We start from the raw sequence: 11915 nt of genomic DNA on the forward strand, positions 1-11915 counted from the left end.
TGGAGGCAAATGTTTAAAAATATTTTAAAGATTCATGAACCAAAGAGAAAAAAAAATCTTTATGGTATTTTGCTTTCAATTTGTATTCTAATCTAGCCCCTTCTTACACAAAGTGGTGTACAACCGCATTAATTGCAGACTGCACGAGCAGCACTTTGTTTGTGTCTGGATGCACATTAAAGTGCTAAATTTGTTTTTATTATTTATTTAAAATGAGGCACTCTTTGTCCAGAGTTCTTTAAATTTCATAATGGAAATTGATTTTTGAAGACAATGTATCAGCATTAGCACGATGATGCAAGCAAAGTCAATCCCCAGATATTCTAGTAGAGAAGAGGAAATGTTAGGCAAAAATATTTTGCTGAAGAGAACACACTTCTCTTCGCACAGACATGTTAGTAAAACCCCATAGGTGACCTGAAAATATTTTGAAGGAAGGAAGGAAAAGAAAATTTAGGATTATGTGCCAAATGCACCAATAATCTGGGTAAGAACATAAGATTCTCCCTGTAATTATAGCTCTGGACTGCTGCAGACCCTGCCGGGTCCAAGTTTAGGTCCAGGCACAGGCACCAGAACTGAGAGCAGGAAGCCTCTCTCCCCTGTGCTCTTAAGGATTCCCCTCCTTGGCCCAGGCACTGTGGAAGAGAAAGCTGCTTGATTTAGATGCAGAGATTACAAGAACAGGACCTACAGAGTAGACTGGGATAAGGCCGGGGGATCAGGGGGTTGATGGAGACGGTAGATTGGGACTAGAACCCTACTGAGAGGAGCTTAAATAGGCTCGACAAGTAGACTGGGACAAAGATATGGGTGGATAAATGCCGAGAGTGGATGAGGAGCCCAGGGTGGAAAACGGACTGGAAGCCAGAGGGGATAGGGAACTTGGGGAGAGAGCAACTGACTGGGGAGATAGATCAGATGGAGAGCCGGGAGGAGGGGAAATTAGGACTGGGTGGGCAATGTGACTGGAACTGGGAGGAGGAGTCCAGAAGGGTGAAACTAGGGATTGATGGGGCAAGACAACTGGAGTGGGGATGAGAAACCTGTAGAAAGTGGGACTGGCTCAGTGAAGAGAATGAGACAGGGAAGAAGAGCCTGGTGTGGGAAAGAAACAGGAATGGGACATGGACAGGTTGGAAGGGATGGGGAAAAAGAGATGACACTTGAGAGGACTGGACAGAAGAATCTGTGCCCACTGGAGCACACACCCTTCCTCCAAAGCCTGGAATGAAACTTAAGTCTTACCATTCTCTTTTGCGTGTGAAATCCAATGGCAAAGTGTTCTATCCCCCTCTAGAGAAGTGGTTCTCAACAAGGGGTCTGGGGCCCGCCCGCAGGGCCACAAGCAGGTTACAGGGGGTCTGTCAAGCAGGGGCAGCATGAGACTCATTAGGGACCAGGGCAGAAAGCTGAAGCCCCACTGAATGGGACTGAAGCCTGAGGCCCTGAGCCCCACCATGTGGGGTTGAAGCCTGTGGCATGGAGCCCCAAGCAACTGGCCTGTTTGCTACCCCCTAACACTGGCCCTGGCTTTTATATGCAGAAAATCAGCTGTTATGACACCAATGGGCCGTGGAGGTTTTATAGCAAGTTAGGGGGCCTCAGAAAGATAACGGTTGAGGACCCCTGCCCTAGAGGTTCATTCACACAGAGGCCCTAGAGGTTCATTCACACAGAGGAGAGATCGACCACCTACTTACTCCTAGGGGAATTCTGTGCCATTGCGCATGTGCAGAATTCATGTGCCACACAGAATTTTTTTTCCTCAGCAGATAATGCATTTTGATGAGAAGTGCTGCAGTTATGCCTTTCACTGACCAGGGACCGCTGTGGTGTCAGAAGAGAGAGCAGCCGATCCCAGGCGGGAGCAGCCCGAGCTGTGAATAGGGAAGAGAAAAGTCTGCGTTCCTCACAGCACTGTGCCATGGGGCCTGGTCAAAAGGCATGAGATACGTGGGGTACATGGGGCTACGGGGGGGCGGGGGATTAATGGGAGTGAGGGTGCAGGGACACAAAGGGACGGGGGAGGAGGTGCTTGAGTGAGGGTGCAGGGCCACATGGGGATGGGGGAAAGGGCTGGCTAAGTGTGGGGGGGACGGACACATGGGGACAGTGGCAGATGTGCCTGATGCAGAGAGGCTGGGGTCAGCCAGGGACTGCATGGGGAAGGCACCCTATCAATCCCTTCATTCCCCCCTGCTCCAAAAAACAACAAAAAAAACCCCAAACAGTTCCATACTTCTCCCATCCACACACAACAACCCTCCCAGTTCACATCCAGGCTCCTTCCCAGCAATTACTTCCCTCTCCCTCCGCTCCTCCATTACCCCGGACTCCCCCAAGCCTTTGCACTGCTTCTGAGGGGTGCAGAAAATACATTTCTGTATTGTAGTTTAAAGAATTATTACTCAAAGTTCTTTATTAATATGCCTAGTAAAGAATCTATTTGTCAAAAAACGTTTCCTGAATCTTTTTTATTGTCTGTATTGCTACAGACATACTTGCTGAAAGGTATTTTGAAATAAATTACCAAAATAATTGAAACTGGCATGTTTATTTTGTGTTCTTTTGACAAATAAAATATGCAGAATTATAAATTATTGTGCGCAGAATTTTTAATTTTTTGGCACAGAATTCCCCCAGCAGTAACCTACTACTGCTATAAATTACTCTCTTTGCTCAAGTGGCAGTGGTCGGTGTGGTGGAGCTAAAGGTCCCAACCCTTCTGACGACCCACATGAGTGTCAATATGATTCCACGTGACTGAATTTGTTCTTTCAGTTCGTTTTTTTAAAAACCTTGAAAATTACACATTAAACACTAAATTAAGGTTTCAAAGTCAACCATTCAAAAGTTAGGAAATGCCAGAATTAAGACTGCCTATGAAGGTAAAGTGCTTCTAATTTGTCCCCACCCCCACACTTATGCATGATAGTCTGTAATTACACGATCACATGCTTCCTCCGCTCCCTCCCCCCCCCACACCCTCCATAGGGCCCCTGCCTCACTCAGTGTACAGGATGGACCAGCTCTGAAGATGGATCAAGGCTGTGCAGTGAAGGAGCCTTGACTGTGGGACCCTTGCTTCATTTGTTCTGAAAGTTGGAAGGTACGTAGAGAATTACACAAGGGATTGCACGAAGAGAAAGGATGGTCTCACTGTTAGGGCAGTTGAATGCTGCCCTAGAGAATGTTATTCTACCCCTGACTTTGCCACAGAGTTCCTATACATTGTTGTGCATGTCACTTAATCCAAACTTTTCACTGGTGGGCACTAATTGTGTGTTTCATTTTCTCAATGTTTGAGTTGACACCCAAGAATCTAACAGCAGAAGTGTTGAGCACTTGACACAATTTAAGTTGGTTGGACTGTGCTTTGAACATAACATGCTATATAATGCTAAAGACTGGAAAAAAAAAATCAGATTCTAGGTGCCTCAAATTGGGCACCCAAAATTAGTGGATACTTTTGACCTTAATCTCACGGTGTCTCAGTTCTCCATCTGTAAATGGTGATAATTTACAGCCTCATCTGAGAGGGGTGTTGTGAAAATAAACTCCTTACTCTTTATGAAAGACTCAGCTATGATAGTGCTGAGTGCCAAAGAGGTCTATAAGGAAATTAATAATTCTGTCTTCAGAGAAAGGTTTGAATAGCATGCAGTAAATAAGGGTTAGGGCTACACATTGAACAATGAGGAGAAAAAAATATTGATTATCTACTCATTAAATCAGAACTGTCCATCCTATGCACTGAATGAGGCAGTGGTCTTGTGAGAAAAAATAGTATGCCATCATGTAATTAAAGAATGTATCACAATGTATACGCACAAGGTGACCAGATTTCCGTTGCACAGGCAACCTTAATTCTGGCATTTCCTAACTTTTAAGTGCTTGACTTTGCAACTTTACTAATATTCTTTTAATCAATGTACTTTTTTGAGGGGGTGTAATAGATATACTTCGGCAAATCATTCAATTCAATAATTGAACACGTACCGAGCATTTGACTACATGATGTGCTACTAAGATTTTCTGGAACCTCAATTAAAGAGAATTCTCTATTTAAGACACAGGTTAGCATTCCAATAATCATCTGTTTTTCCCCCCAAAAGAGATGCCCCATCTTCCTATTCTTTCACAAGTCTTTTAAAATTGGAGTCTTTTTTAAATTACATTTCCTTGCATGTTGTTTTAGTAATAGCCTCATTAACAGTGATTATTTTGAAACTAATCTCCCTTCCTCACTTGACTTTTTTTTTTAAACTAAAGATTCCAACAACATTGTGTGAGTTAACTGATTCTCTGAATGAGGAACAGAAACTAGGTGTAGCAGGGATCCTAGTGCCCAGATGATCATCTCCTTACACATTTTGCTAACCCTTGAAATGGAGGAGGTGGTTTGGTAAGAAAGTTCTCTCAAGTGCCCCCATCCCTATCTGTGCCTTCCTGACTGCATTTTAAGAAGAGGGGAGGGAACTAGCGCTTCCTTAGGCCAGGAAAAAATTATATATATAATATATATATAAAGGACGTTCAAGGCAATATGGAGTAAACAAACAACAAATCCTAAGATGGGCTGACCAAAAAAATTTCTGGGGCCTAAATAATTTTTTATATATGTGTGCGCGTGCGTATACACACACAGTGCTACATAGGACGATTCATAATACATATACACAAATATTCACACATGCATACATATATTATCTCACATATTTATTTGTGTAAACCAGACAGCAAGCAAGCAAAAACCTGATAATCAAATATTAAAATATGAACATCCTTGTAAATCAGGACAGACAGCAGATCCAGGAGGGCAGCAATAAGTTTCCTCCACTTAGAGTGCCACAATACCATTTCTAAAAGCATTCACCTTCCAGACTCCAGTGATGAGATTTTCAAGAGTGCTCAGTACTTAGAAACTAACTTAAACTGAGAGCTGAGGTAGGCCAACACAGTTCAAAGCATAATTCTATCTCACCCACTTCCACAATATACCTTACTTCCACTTATCCAGGGAACAAGAGACATGATCAATTCTGCTTCTCCCATATGAAAACTCAAGAGTTCTGTGCAAAGGGTTCTAAACTATGTATATTGCCATAAAGTGAATCTGTAGCCAGATGGCCAAAGACTCTATATTTGAATACTGAATACCTATTTGTGGTGGAAAGAAAGGAATAGCTCCAAATTTTTTTGTCAGCAGTATTTGAAACACAGGACACTCATGTATCATTTTGGGGAAGTTAGTGATGTCACTGGCACAGATGACAAACAGCCACTCACAAGTTACCAGAAGGGTGGACTGGCAGAACAAAGGAATACAGTAAGTTACTAATGAACAGATAGCATGAAATTTAATAACCACAATATATCTTGCACTTCGTTGTATATCTTAGCAATGTTCGGAAGGAGTCTACCAAGGAGTGTAACTCCTCACAAACATCTGGAAAAAGACATCCTTCAATAAATGATTCTTATATTTAAATAATTGTTGGAAGCCATTTCACACACAAAGTACTTACCACACTGATTAGTTTTGTTTTGCAGCATCAGATTGAATGCTGACGTGATGACTGGCTAAAATATGGACTAATGATAATCATGTCACTATTATTCAAACACAACTAATCATCATGCAATAAAATGCTGACCCCTTGTAACATGGAACTGGCAGTGTACTTTTAGCCATATTAGTGGCAAAACAGTTTGCAGAAACATTAGTCAGGGTTTGCTTTACCACGTTTGGAGCCAAATCATGCAGACTCTACTGTGAGAACACCCAATCAAGACTTGAAAAATGTACCTAAGCCACTCCACAGGGAATTAAGCCGATTAACCAGGTTAAAGATACCCATGGTGCCATAGCTTATGCCCCCACAGCCACACCACCTTTCCCCATGCCCCCACAGCTGCATCCATTGCAATTTAAAGGAATAGAACAGTTATCCCGTCTATTAAGCACTGTAATTGTATTTTGAGGGTTATTGATCCAAAAGTGCTTGGTTATTTCCGTATTCAAAAGAGTATTAATAAAGTTGATATTCTTAGTTTAATAATTTTTTCTTACAATAGTTATATTGTGCAATATAGGGAAACTGTTAAACGCTTCCTGTTTCCAGGCCATTTTTACATTGTTTAAAAAAATACCTGTCGGCTTACAAGGCAGCTGTGGGGGTGTGGTGGGACTTGCTCTCATTCTGGGCACCACTAAAAATTAGACAATCCTGCTGCCCCTGAGTGAATGTAGTGTTTATGGGAATGAGGGGTTAACAGCAATGACATGAAACAGGCATGGTGAAGGCAGTTAGCATGAGGCCACCCCCACATACCTTTGGTCAACATAGCTCATACCTAACATTTCTTACTGCTCAATTTCTGCATATCTATTGACCCAGAAACTAAATTGTGTCTGTCTGTTTTAATGAAATGAGCAGTGGGAACCTTAAATCAATTAACACATTTGGGTACCTTTTCTGTTTTCGTTTGACTTCACAAGTTGTAAAGCTAGCAACAGTTTACTGAACAAAATGTTCTTCTAAACCGTTCCTAACAAAAGATGCAATTGTTGTTATTCCTCAAGTATGATTTTAATGTAACCACAAGCCTTCACCTGAGATCTCACCTGTTTTGTTGACTTTTTAGTTCCATTAAAAATCTTCCAAGCAAGCCCATTGCCACCACTGGCAATATGTCGGCCAACATCAAATTCCCTGGTAACAGGATTTCCCATCACCGCACTGGTTACATCAGCTGTTACCTTTGTAACGGTACTTTTCAACTTATTCAGCATAGACTCCATTGTCCCAATTATATGCTATCACGTTAGCCTACAAACAGAAGGGGGGAAAAATCATAATTCTTTCCATTTCTGTTAACGGAAGGTACTGAAAATGGTTAGTTTACATGAGTGCATGTTATTAAAAACACAGAACACAAAGCCAGCTATGGAAAATCTATATTTTAAAAGGGAAGAGTAAAGCTTTATTTTTTTCTTAAAAGAGAAAACCTGCCTAAGATCTCAAATCATCAACAGTATAAATGTATATTTACGCTGAAGGCATTTTAAAAATGCGCCCTCGCTCTCTCACTGTACCTGCCAAAACCCACGCTCAAAATTCAGTGTTTTACCTAAACCAACTGCAGATGTTACTAACACTTTCTGTTCTGATGTGTTAATGAGTCCATCAGCTGCTGCAGGGAAAGTGGAGGAACTGCTTTTTCTATGCTTTCGTTTAGAATTAGTGCTTCTATATGGTTATGCAATTTAAGAGATGCAAGAGTCTGGTTTAGAATAAAGTTTATTTTCACCTGTACTATATATTACTATTATTTCCTCACTTAATTGAGGTAGTTAATTACAAACAACTGCTGCCAGAGACACCAAGAAAACACTACTATCCAGCAGCTCAAACCATGAATATGAATATCTTTCTGCTGCTGGGTGTGCTATTGAAGGAATAGGACAAGAAACTTACACTGAAACTGGGAGAGAGACATATCTGTCTTGTTCCCTACCTGCAGTAAGAAATGAGGTGAAGATGGAACACAAGGAGAAATTAATTGCTACTAACAGTTAACATACATAGAACACCCAAAAACAAACTCTAAATTAAGACAGCCTCCAACTTCGTTTCAAAGAGAGGGCATGGAGGAATATTCATTTCTCCACCAGACAAATGTGAAACAAACTTGAAAAATAGTGCACCACGGAATATTTAAGAGTGTGCAGACATATTGTTTAAATTTATAGCCTTATTGGTCACGTACCTAGGTAACCACAATATTATTCTTACAATAACTAAGTCATTAACTTTGGGCCAATTAGCTTCATGGGGTGGTTTAGTACATTTAGTTCTTACCATCTTCTTTGACATTTAAGACATATTTACATGGATTCAGAGTATCATTTCACCCACCATCCTAAAGAGCACCACTGTGTTTTCCAAATGGAAGAGAGGGTATTTTGGGGTGATATAGCATATGTTTTCAAAATTATGAAAAGCAAGTGATAGAAATAAGTGGGGGACACAACATCAAAGAATGAGGTAACTAGGATTAAATTAAAAATTGTAGGTGTTTCATGCAAGTTACATTTCATTTTGATCACCTGCAGGTAAGTGAGTTTAAGTAATTTGTTTTTAAAGGTTAGAATTGTGGGTGAGGGTACTGTGGAGGGAGGGGACGACACCTCCTGGGTGACAATACTCCCTAAATTTATAATTGTTATATTTGTAATCCTTTTCAGTTTTTTAATTTCTGCTGAACACTTCACCCTACTTGTGCTGGTTGGAGGAAACGTGTCGTAGAAAGGAAGGGAGTTAACTACTTAGGTTCCAGTCCTATAAACATTTAACTTTAAGCTCATGAATATCCCCCGTGTCTTCAGTGGGACTACCCACTGCATAAAGTTAGGCATGTGTGTAAGCATTTGCAGGACCAGGGCCTTAATTACTTAGGTATGAAGAGTTAAGTATTGGTAAATAAATTCCATCTGAAGCAACCAAATTTCATGATACAGAACCACGCCAATACAGCAGAAGTTTCCTGTTCAACTAGCTACTGAACAGGAATAGAGAGACCAAGAAATGAGGAAGACAATTATTTCAGAGTATTAAACTGTAGAGTGTTAATGCTTTGTTGGAGAGGTTAGTGAAAATAAGTTAGAGACATTTACTTTATTATAATATATATACACACACCCACACACCCCTTGTGTATTATTGCATTAAGGTAAGATGTTATACAAATTGTAGTTGTGTCAGCCAAGATACAGACTGATTTCTTACATCTAAACTCCCCAAGCTAAGGAAAAGCATTGCCTACCTGATAAGTATGGAAAAAACACCATGCCTCATAGGTCATAGGACAGCCTGAAATAAAGAGATGCTGGTATCTGTAGTCCTTCAGGACCTTATTCTACAGCCATTCTGCATGGGAGCTCCACATGCAAAAGGACTACAGAATCAGGCCCCAAGCGGATACCAAGATAAAAATATATAGTATTTGTTTCCTGATATTGCTTTTTCTGCAACTGAAGATTTCATTCAGATAAGCAGAAACAATATATTCCAGTTTAATCCCTTCTAAGTGTCTCCATTTCTGAAATGCCTTGGCAAGTAAATTTGGGCCCAGTCACGCAAGGTCCTGAGCACACTCTATCCCTGCTGGGATCAACAGGGTGGCACTGCTCAAAACCCCACAGAACTTGATCCTTCACTAGTATATCAATATCATAAGAGCTATACTGGTAACTTTTTAGCTGCACTCTGTTGGATTCTCACTGTGGAAGGATAGCATATAGGACTCCACGTTTACTGGTCTTGGCTCAAAAAAGAGAAACTGTAACTCCCAAGGATGTGCAACACAGAATCTCAGGGTACAGAATGGACATAGTGGGCAAAGGACTAAGGTAAAACAAGTCAGTGACACTGGAATTAAACGAATACTTATGTGTTACCTCAAGCTTGTTAAAACTAAGTAAACTAGACCTAAATTATTTTTTTGCCATTTATATTACTTACTTTTGTATTTCATTCAGCATGGACAATAAAACTAGAACAGTCAGTTTCTATTTCTGGTATTAACCCACTAGCACAAGTCTTTGCCTTTGAAGTCACAACAAGGGAGGGGCATCTTTAAAAACCTGATTACACTGGAAGTATGAAGTAAACAGTTCCTGTTCATATTCCCCTTTACATGATCAAATTCCTTATGTATGCTTAAGTTTGAAGAAAAGTCTCTCTGTTGAGAGGTGGAAGAATGAATGAAATTGCTTCCAATTAAACTGGAGGAAGCATTCTCGGCTAGAGGTGGCAGTTCCATGTGGTAATTGTATTGAAAAGACTGGAGAAGGCAGTAAGGGAAGATACTAACAAAAAATCATAATCAAGAGTGAGGATTTACAAATAGGCCTGGTATGCATGATCAAACATGCTCCTTCCCAACTTGGCACTGCACAAAGTTAAACCATTGACTAATTCAGCAGAGGAGAGAGATAATTAGCCAACTTTATCTCTCAGCATGCAGATTGTTTTCATAAATTAACGTCTGTTAATATTGCCAACACATTTTTATAAATCCTTGTGTGGACAATCTGACTGAAATCTAAGATGGGTTTTGTTCTATAAAAATAGTTTATTACCAGTTTCAATTACACCATATTAAATGTCAGTTGAAATAATATATCTAGAGACACAATCCACATGGAGGAAGTACGTAAAAGATTTTAACTTGGGCAGTGACAATTTCAATACCACAGATTAGTCAAAACAGTTGTATGTAAAATATGAAACTTAACATCAGCTTCTTCAGCAGTATTTTCAAGTCTAAAATTGAGCTACTATACATAGAAAAAGAAACAATCACAAGACAATGATGCAATAATGTCAAGCATCCACAAGGCATAAAGTATTTTACGCTTTTAAATTAAAACGTAGAAGAGACAAAAAGCAAGAAAACTGCAGTATCTTAGTAACTATAATACTCAAGGCAACAAGGAGTGGGCACTCCAGAAATATTTAAGATAGAACTTTTCTTCTTCTTGACATTTGAGTACAATATCTATACAAAAACAGGACCCAATTCTATAGATTGGTGGGTGTGGGGGAGCCCTTATGCTTCCATGGAACCCCTTTATAGTCAGCGGGGACTCCGTGATGGTGTTTGCCTACACAGATCAGCTTGCAGAACTGAAGCTTTACAATTTTGCTCAGGTTAACACGTGAATAAGTGGCACAAGATAGGGAAACATTAAGAATACTGAAAATAAGAATAAAGCCAAAACAAATAAGCCTCCAACTCCTCCTCAGTTTTCATTTGAGTAATCACTTTGAGCTAGTTTATTCTCTTTTCTATTGTGGTCATGTGGGGGGCAGGGGAGGAATGTTTGTGTGAAACCAACGCCACCCATCCCCCATGGCTGTATTAGTGCTCTGCCTGGTTTGTGACACCGCCCGGGAAAAGGCTGATACTCCACTTGTGAGCAAGGGAGCAGGGAGTTGAAAGACCTAATTCCACCCTATCATAAGTGCCATTCCACAGAGCTGGCTAGATACACACCCTACAAAAAGTAGAAAGAAAAGGAGTACTTGTGGCACCTTAAAGACTAACCAATTTATTTGAGCATAAGCTTTCGTGAGCTACAGCTTACATTGGATGAAGTGAGCTGCAGCTCACGAAAGCTTATGCTCAAATAAATTGGTTAGTCTCTAAGGTGCCACTAGTACTCCTTTTCTTTTTGCTGATACAGACTAACACAGCTGCTACTCTGAAACCTACAAGAAGTAGATTACTCCCCACCAGCTCAACAGTGGAGCACAGGAGCAACTAGGTCTCAGTGGGGTATTTTTGATACCCAGTAGCACCCAATATTCTCCTTACAATCAAGCCTTCCTTTACTTGTAAAAACAATTCAAAGCACATTTTTGAAAAGCATAAATATTATGGATCATGTAAAGTAGCAATGATAACAGGGCAAAGCATATCCTTATTTCATCATGAGTTCTGTACCACAGGGCAAGGCTGAAAACCCCAAACCCTGCAAGCTACCAAGTGGAGAGACAACAGACCAAGTTATTCATTATAGGCTCCCAGCAGGGGATTGGGAGAGAGCGGGGACAAGCTGAACACGAGCCTCACAGGCACAAGAGCCCTTCGGGTGTTGGCGTGTCCTGCCAACAAAGCCACGTATCGCTGCCCGCAGGGAGCGCCTGTCAGAGCTTTGCTCGCCACCTCGCCTGCACCCCCCACCTCCTCCACCCCCGGGGCCAACGGTTTATAGTGAGCGACTAGCCGCCCAGCCCGGCGCTCCGGCCCTGCACAAAACACGGCCCCGGCTGCCAGCCCCGGGCCCCTCCTAGTCGAGCGGGTTCCCGGTGTCGCTAGGCCAGAGGCAGCCGCCCTCTCAC

General features: G+C 41.2%; 1 protein-coding gene across 3 annotated transcripts in view; it reads right to left on the reverse strand.

The window, feature by feature from the left end:
* The window catches only part of SCYL2 (SCY1 like pseudokinase 2), a 52650-nt gene that overhangs the window by 40600 nt on the left and 135 nt on the right, over nt 1–11915 (reverse strand). For 2 of the 3 annotated variants that reach the window (XM_077831753.1, XM_077831761.1), the window contains exon 2: nt 6632–6836. In XM_077831753.1, the coding sequence (XP_077687879.1) occupies nt 6632–6808 (177 nt within the window). In that variant the 5' untranslated portion in view covers nt 6809–6836. Of the gene's footprint in view, nt 1–6631; nt 6837–8832; nt 8965–11915 lie in introns of all 3 variants that reach the window. The other variant, XM_077831759.1, reaches the window with a different exon arrangement.

Source organism: Eretmochelys imbricata, chromosome 1 (genome assembly GCF_965152235.1).
Source record: "Eretmochelys imbricata isolate rEreImb1 chromosome 1, rEreImb1.hap1, whole genome shotgun sequence".
Taxonomy (NCBI): Eukaryota; Metazoa; Chordata; order Testudines; family Cheloniidae; genus Eretmochelys; species Eretmochelys imbricata.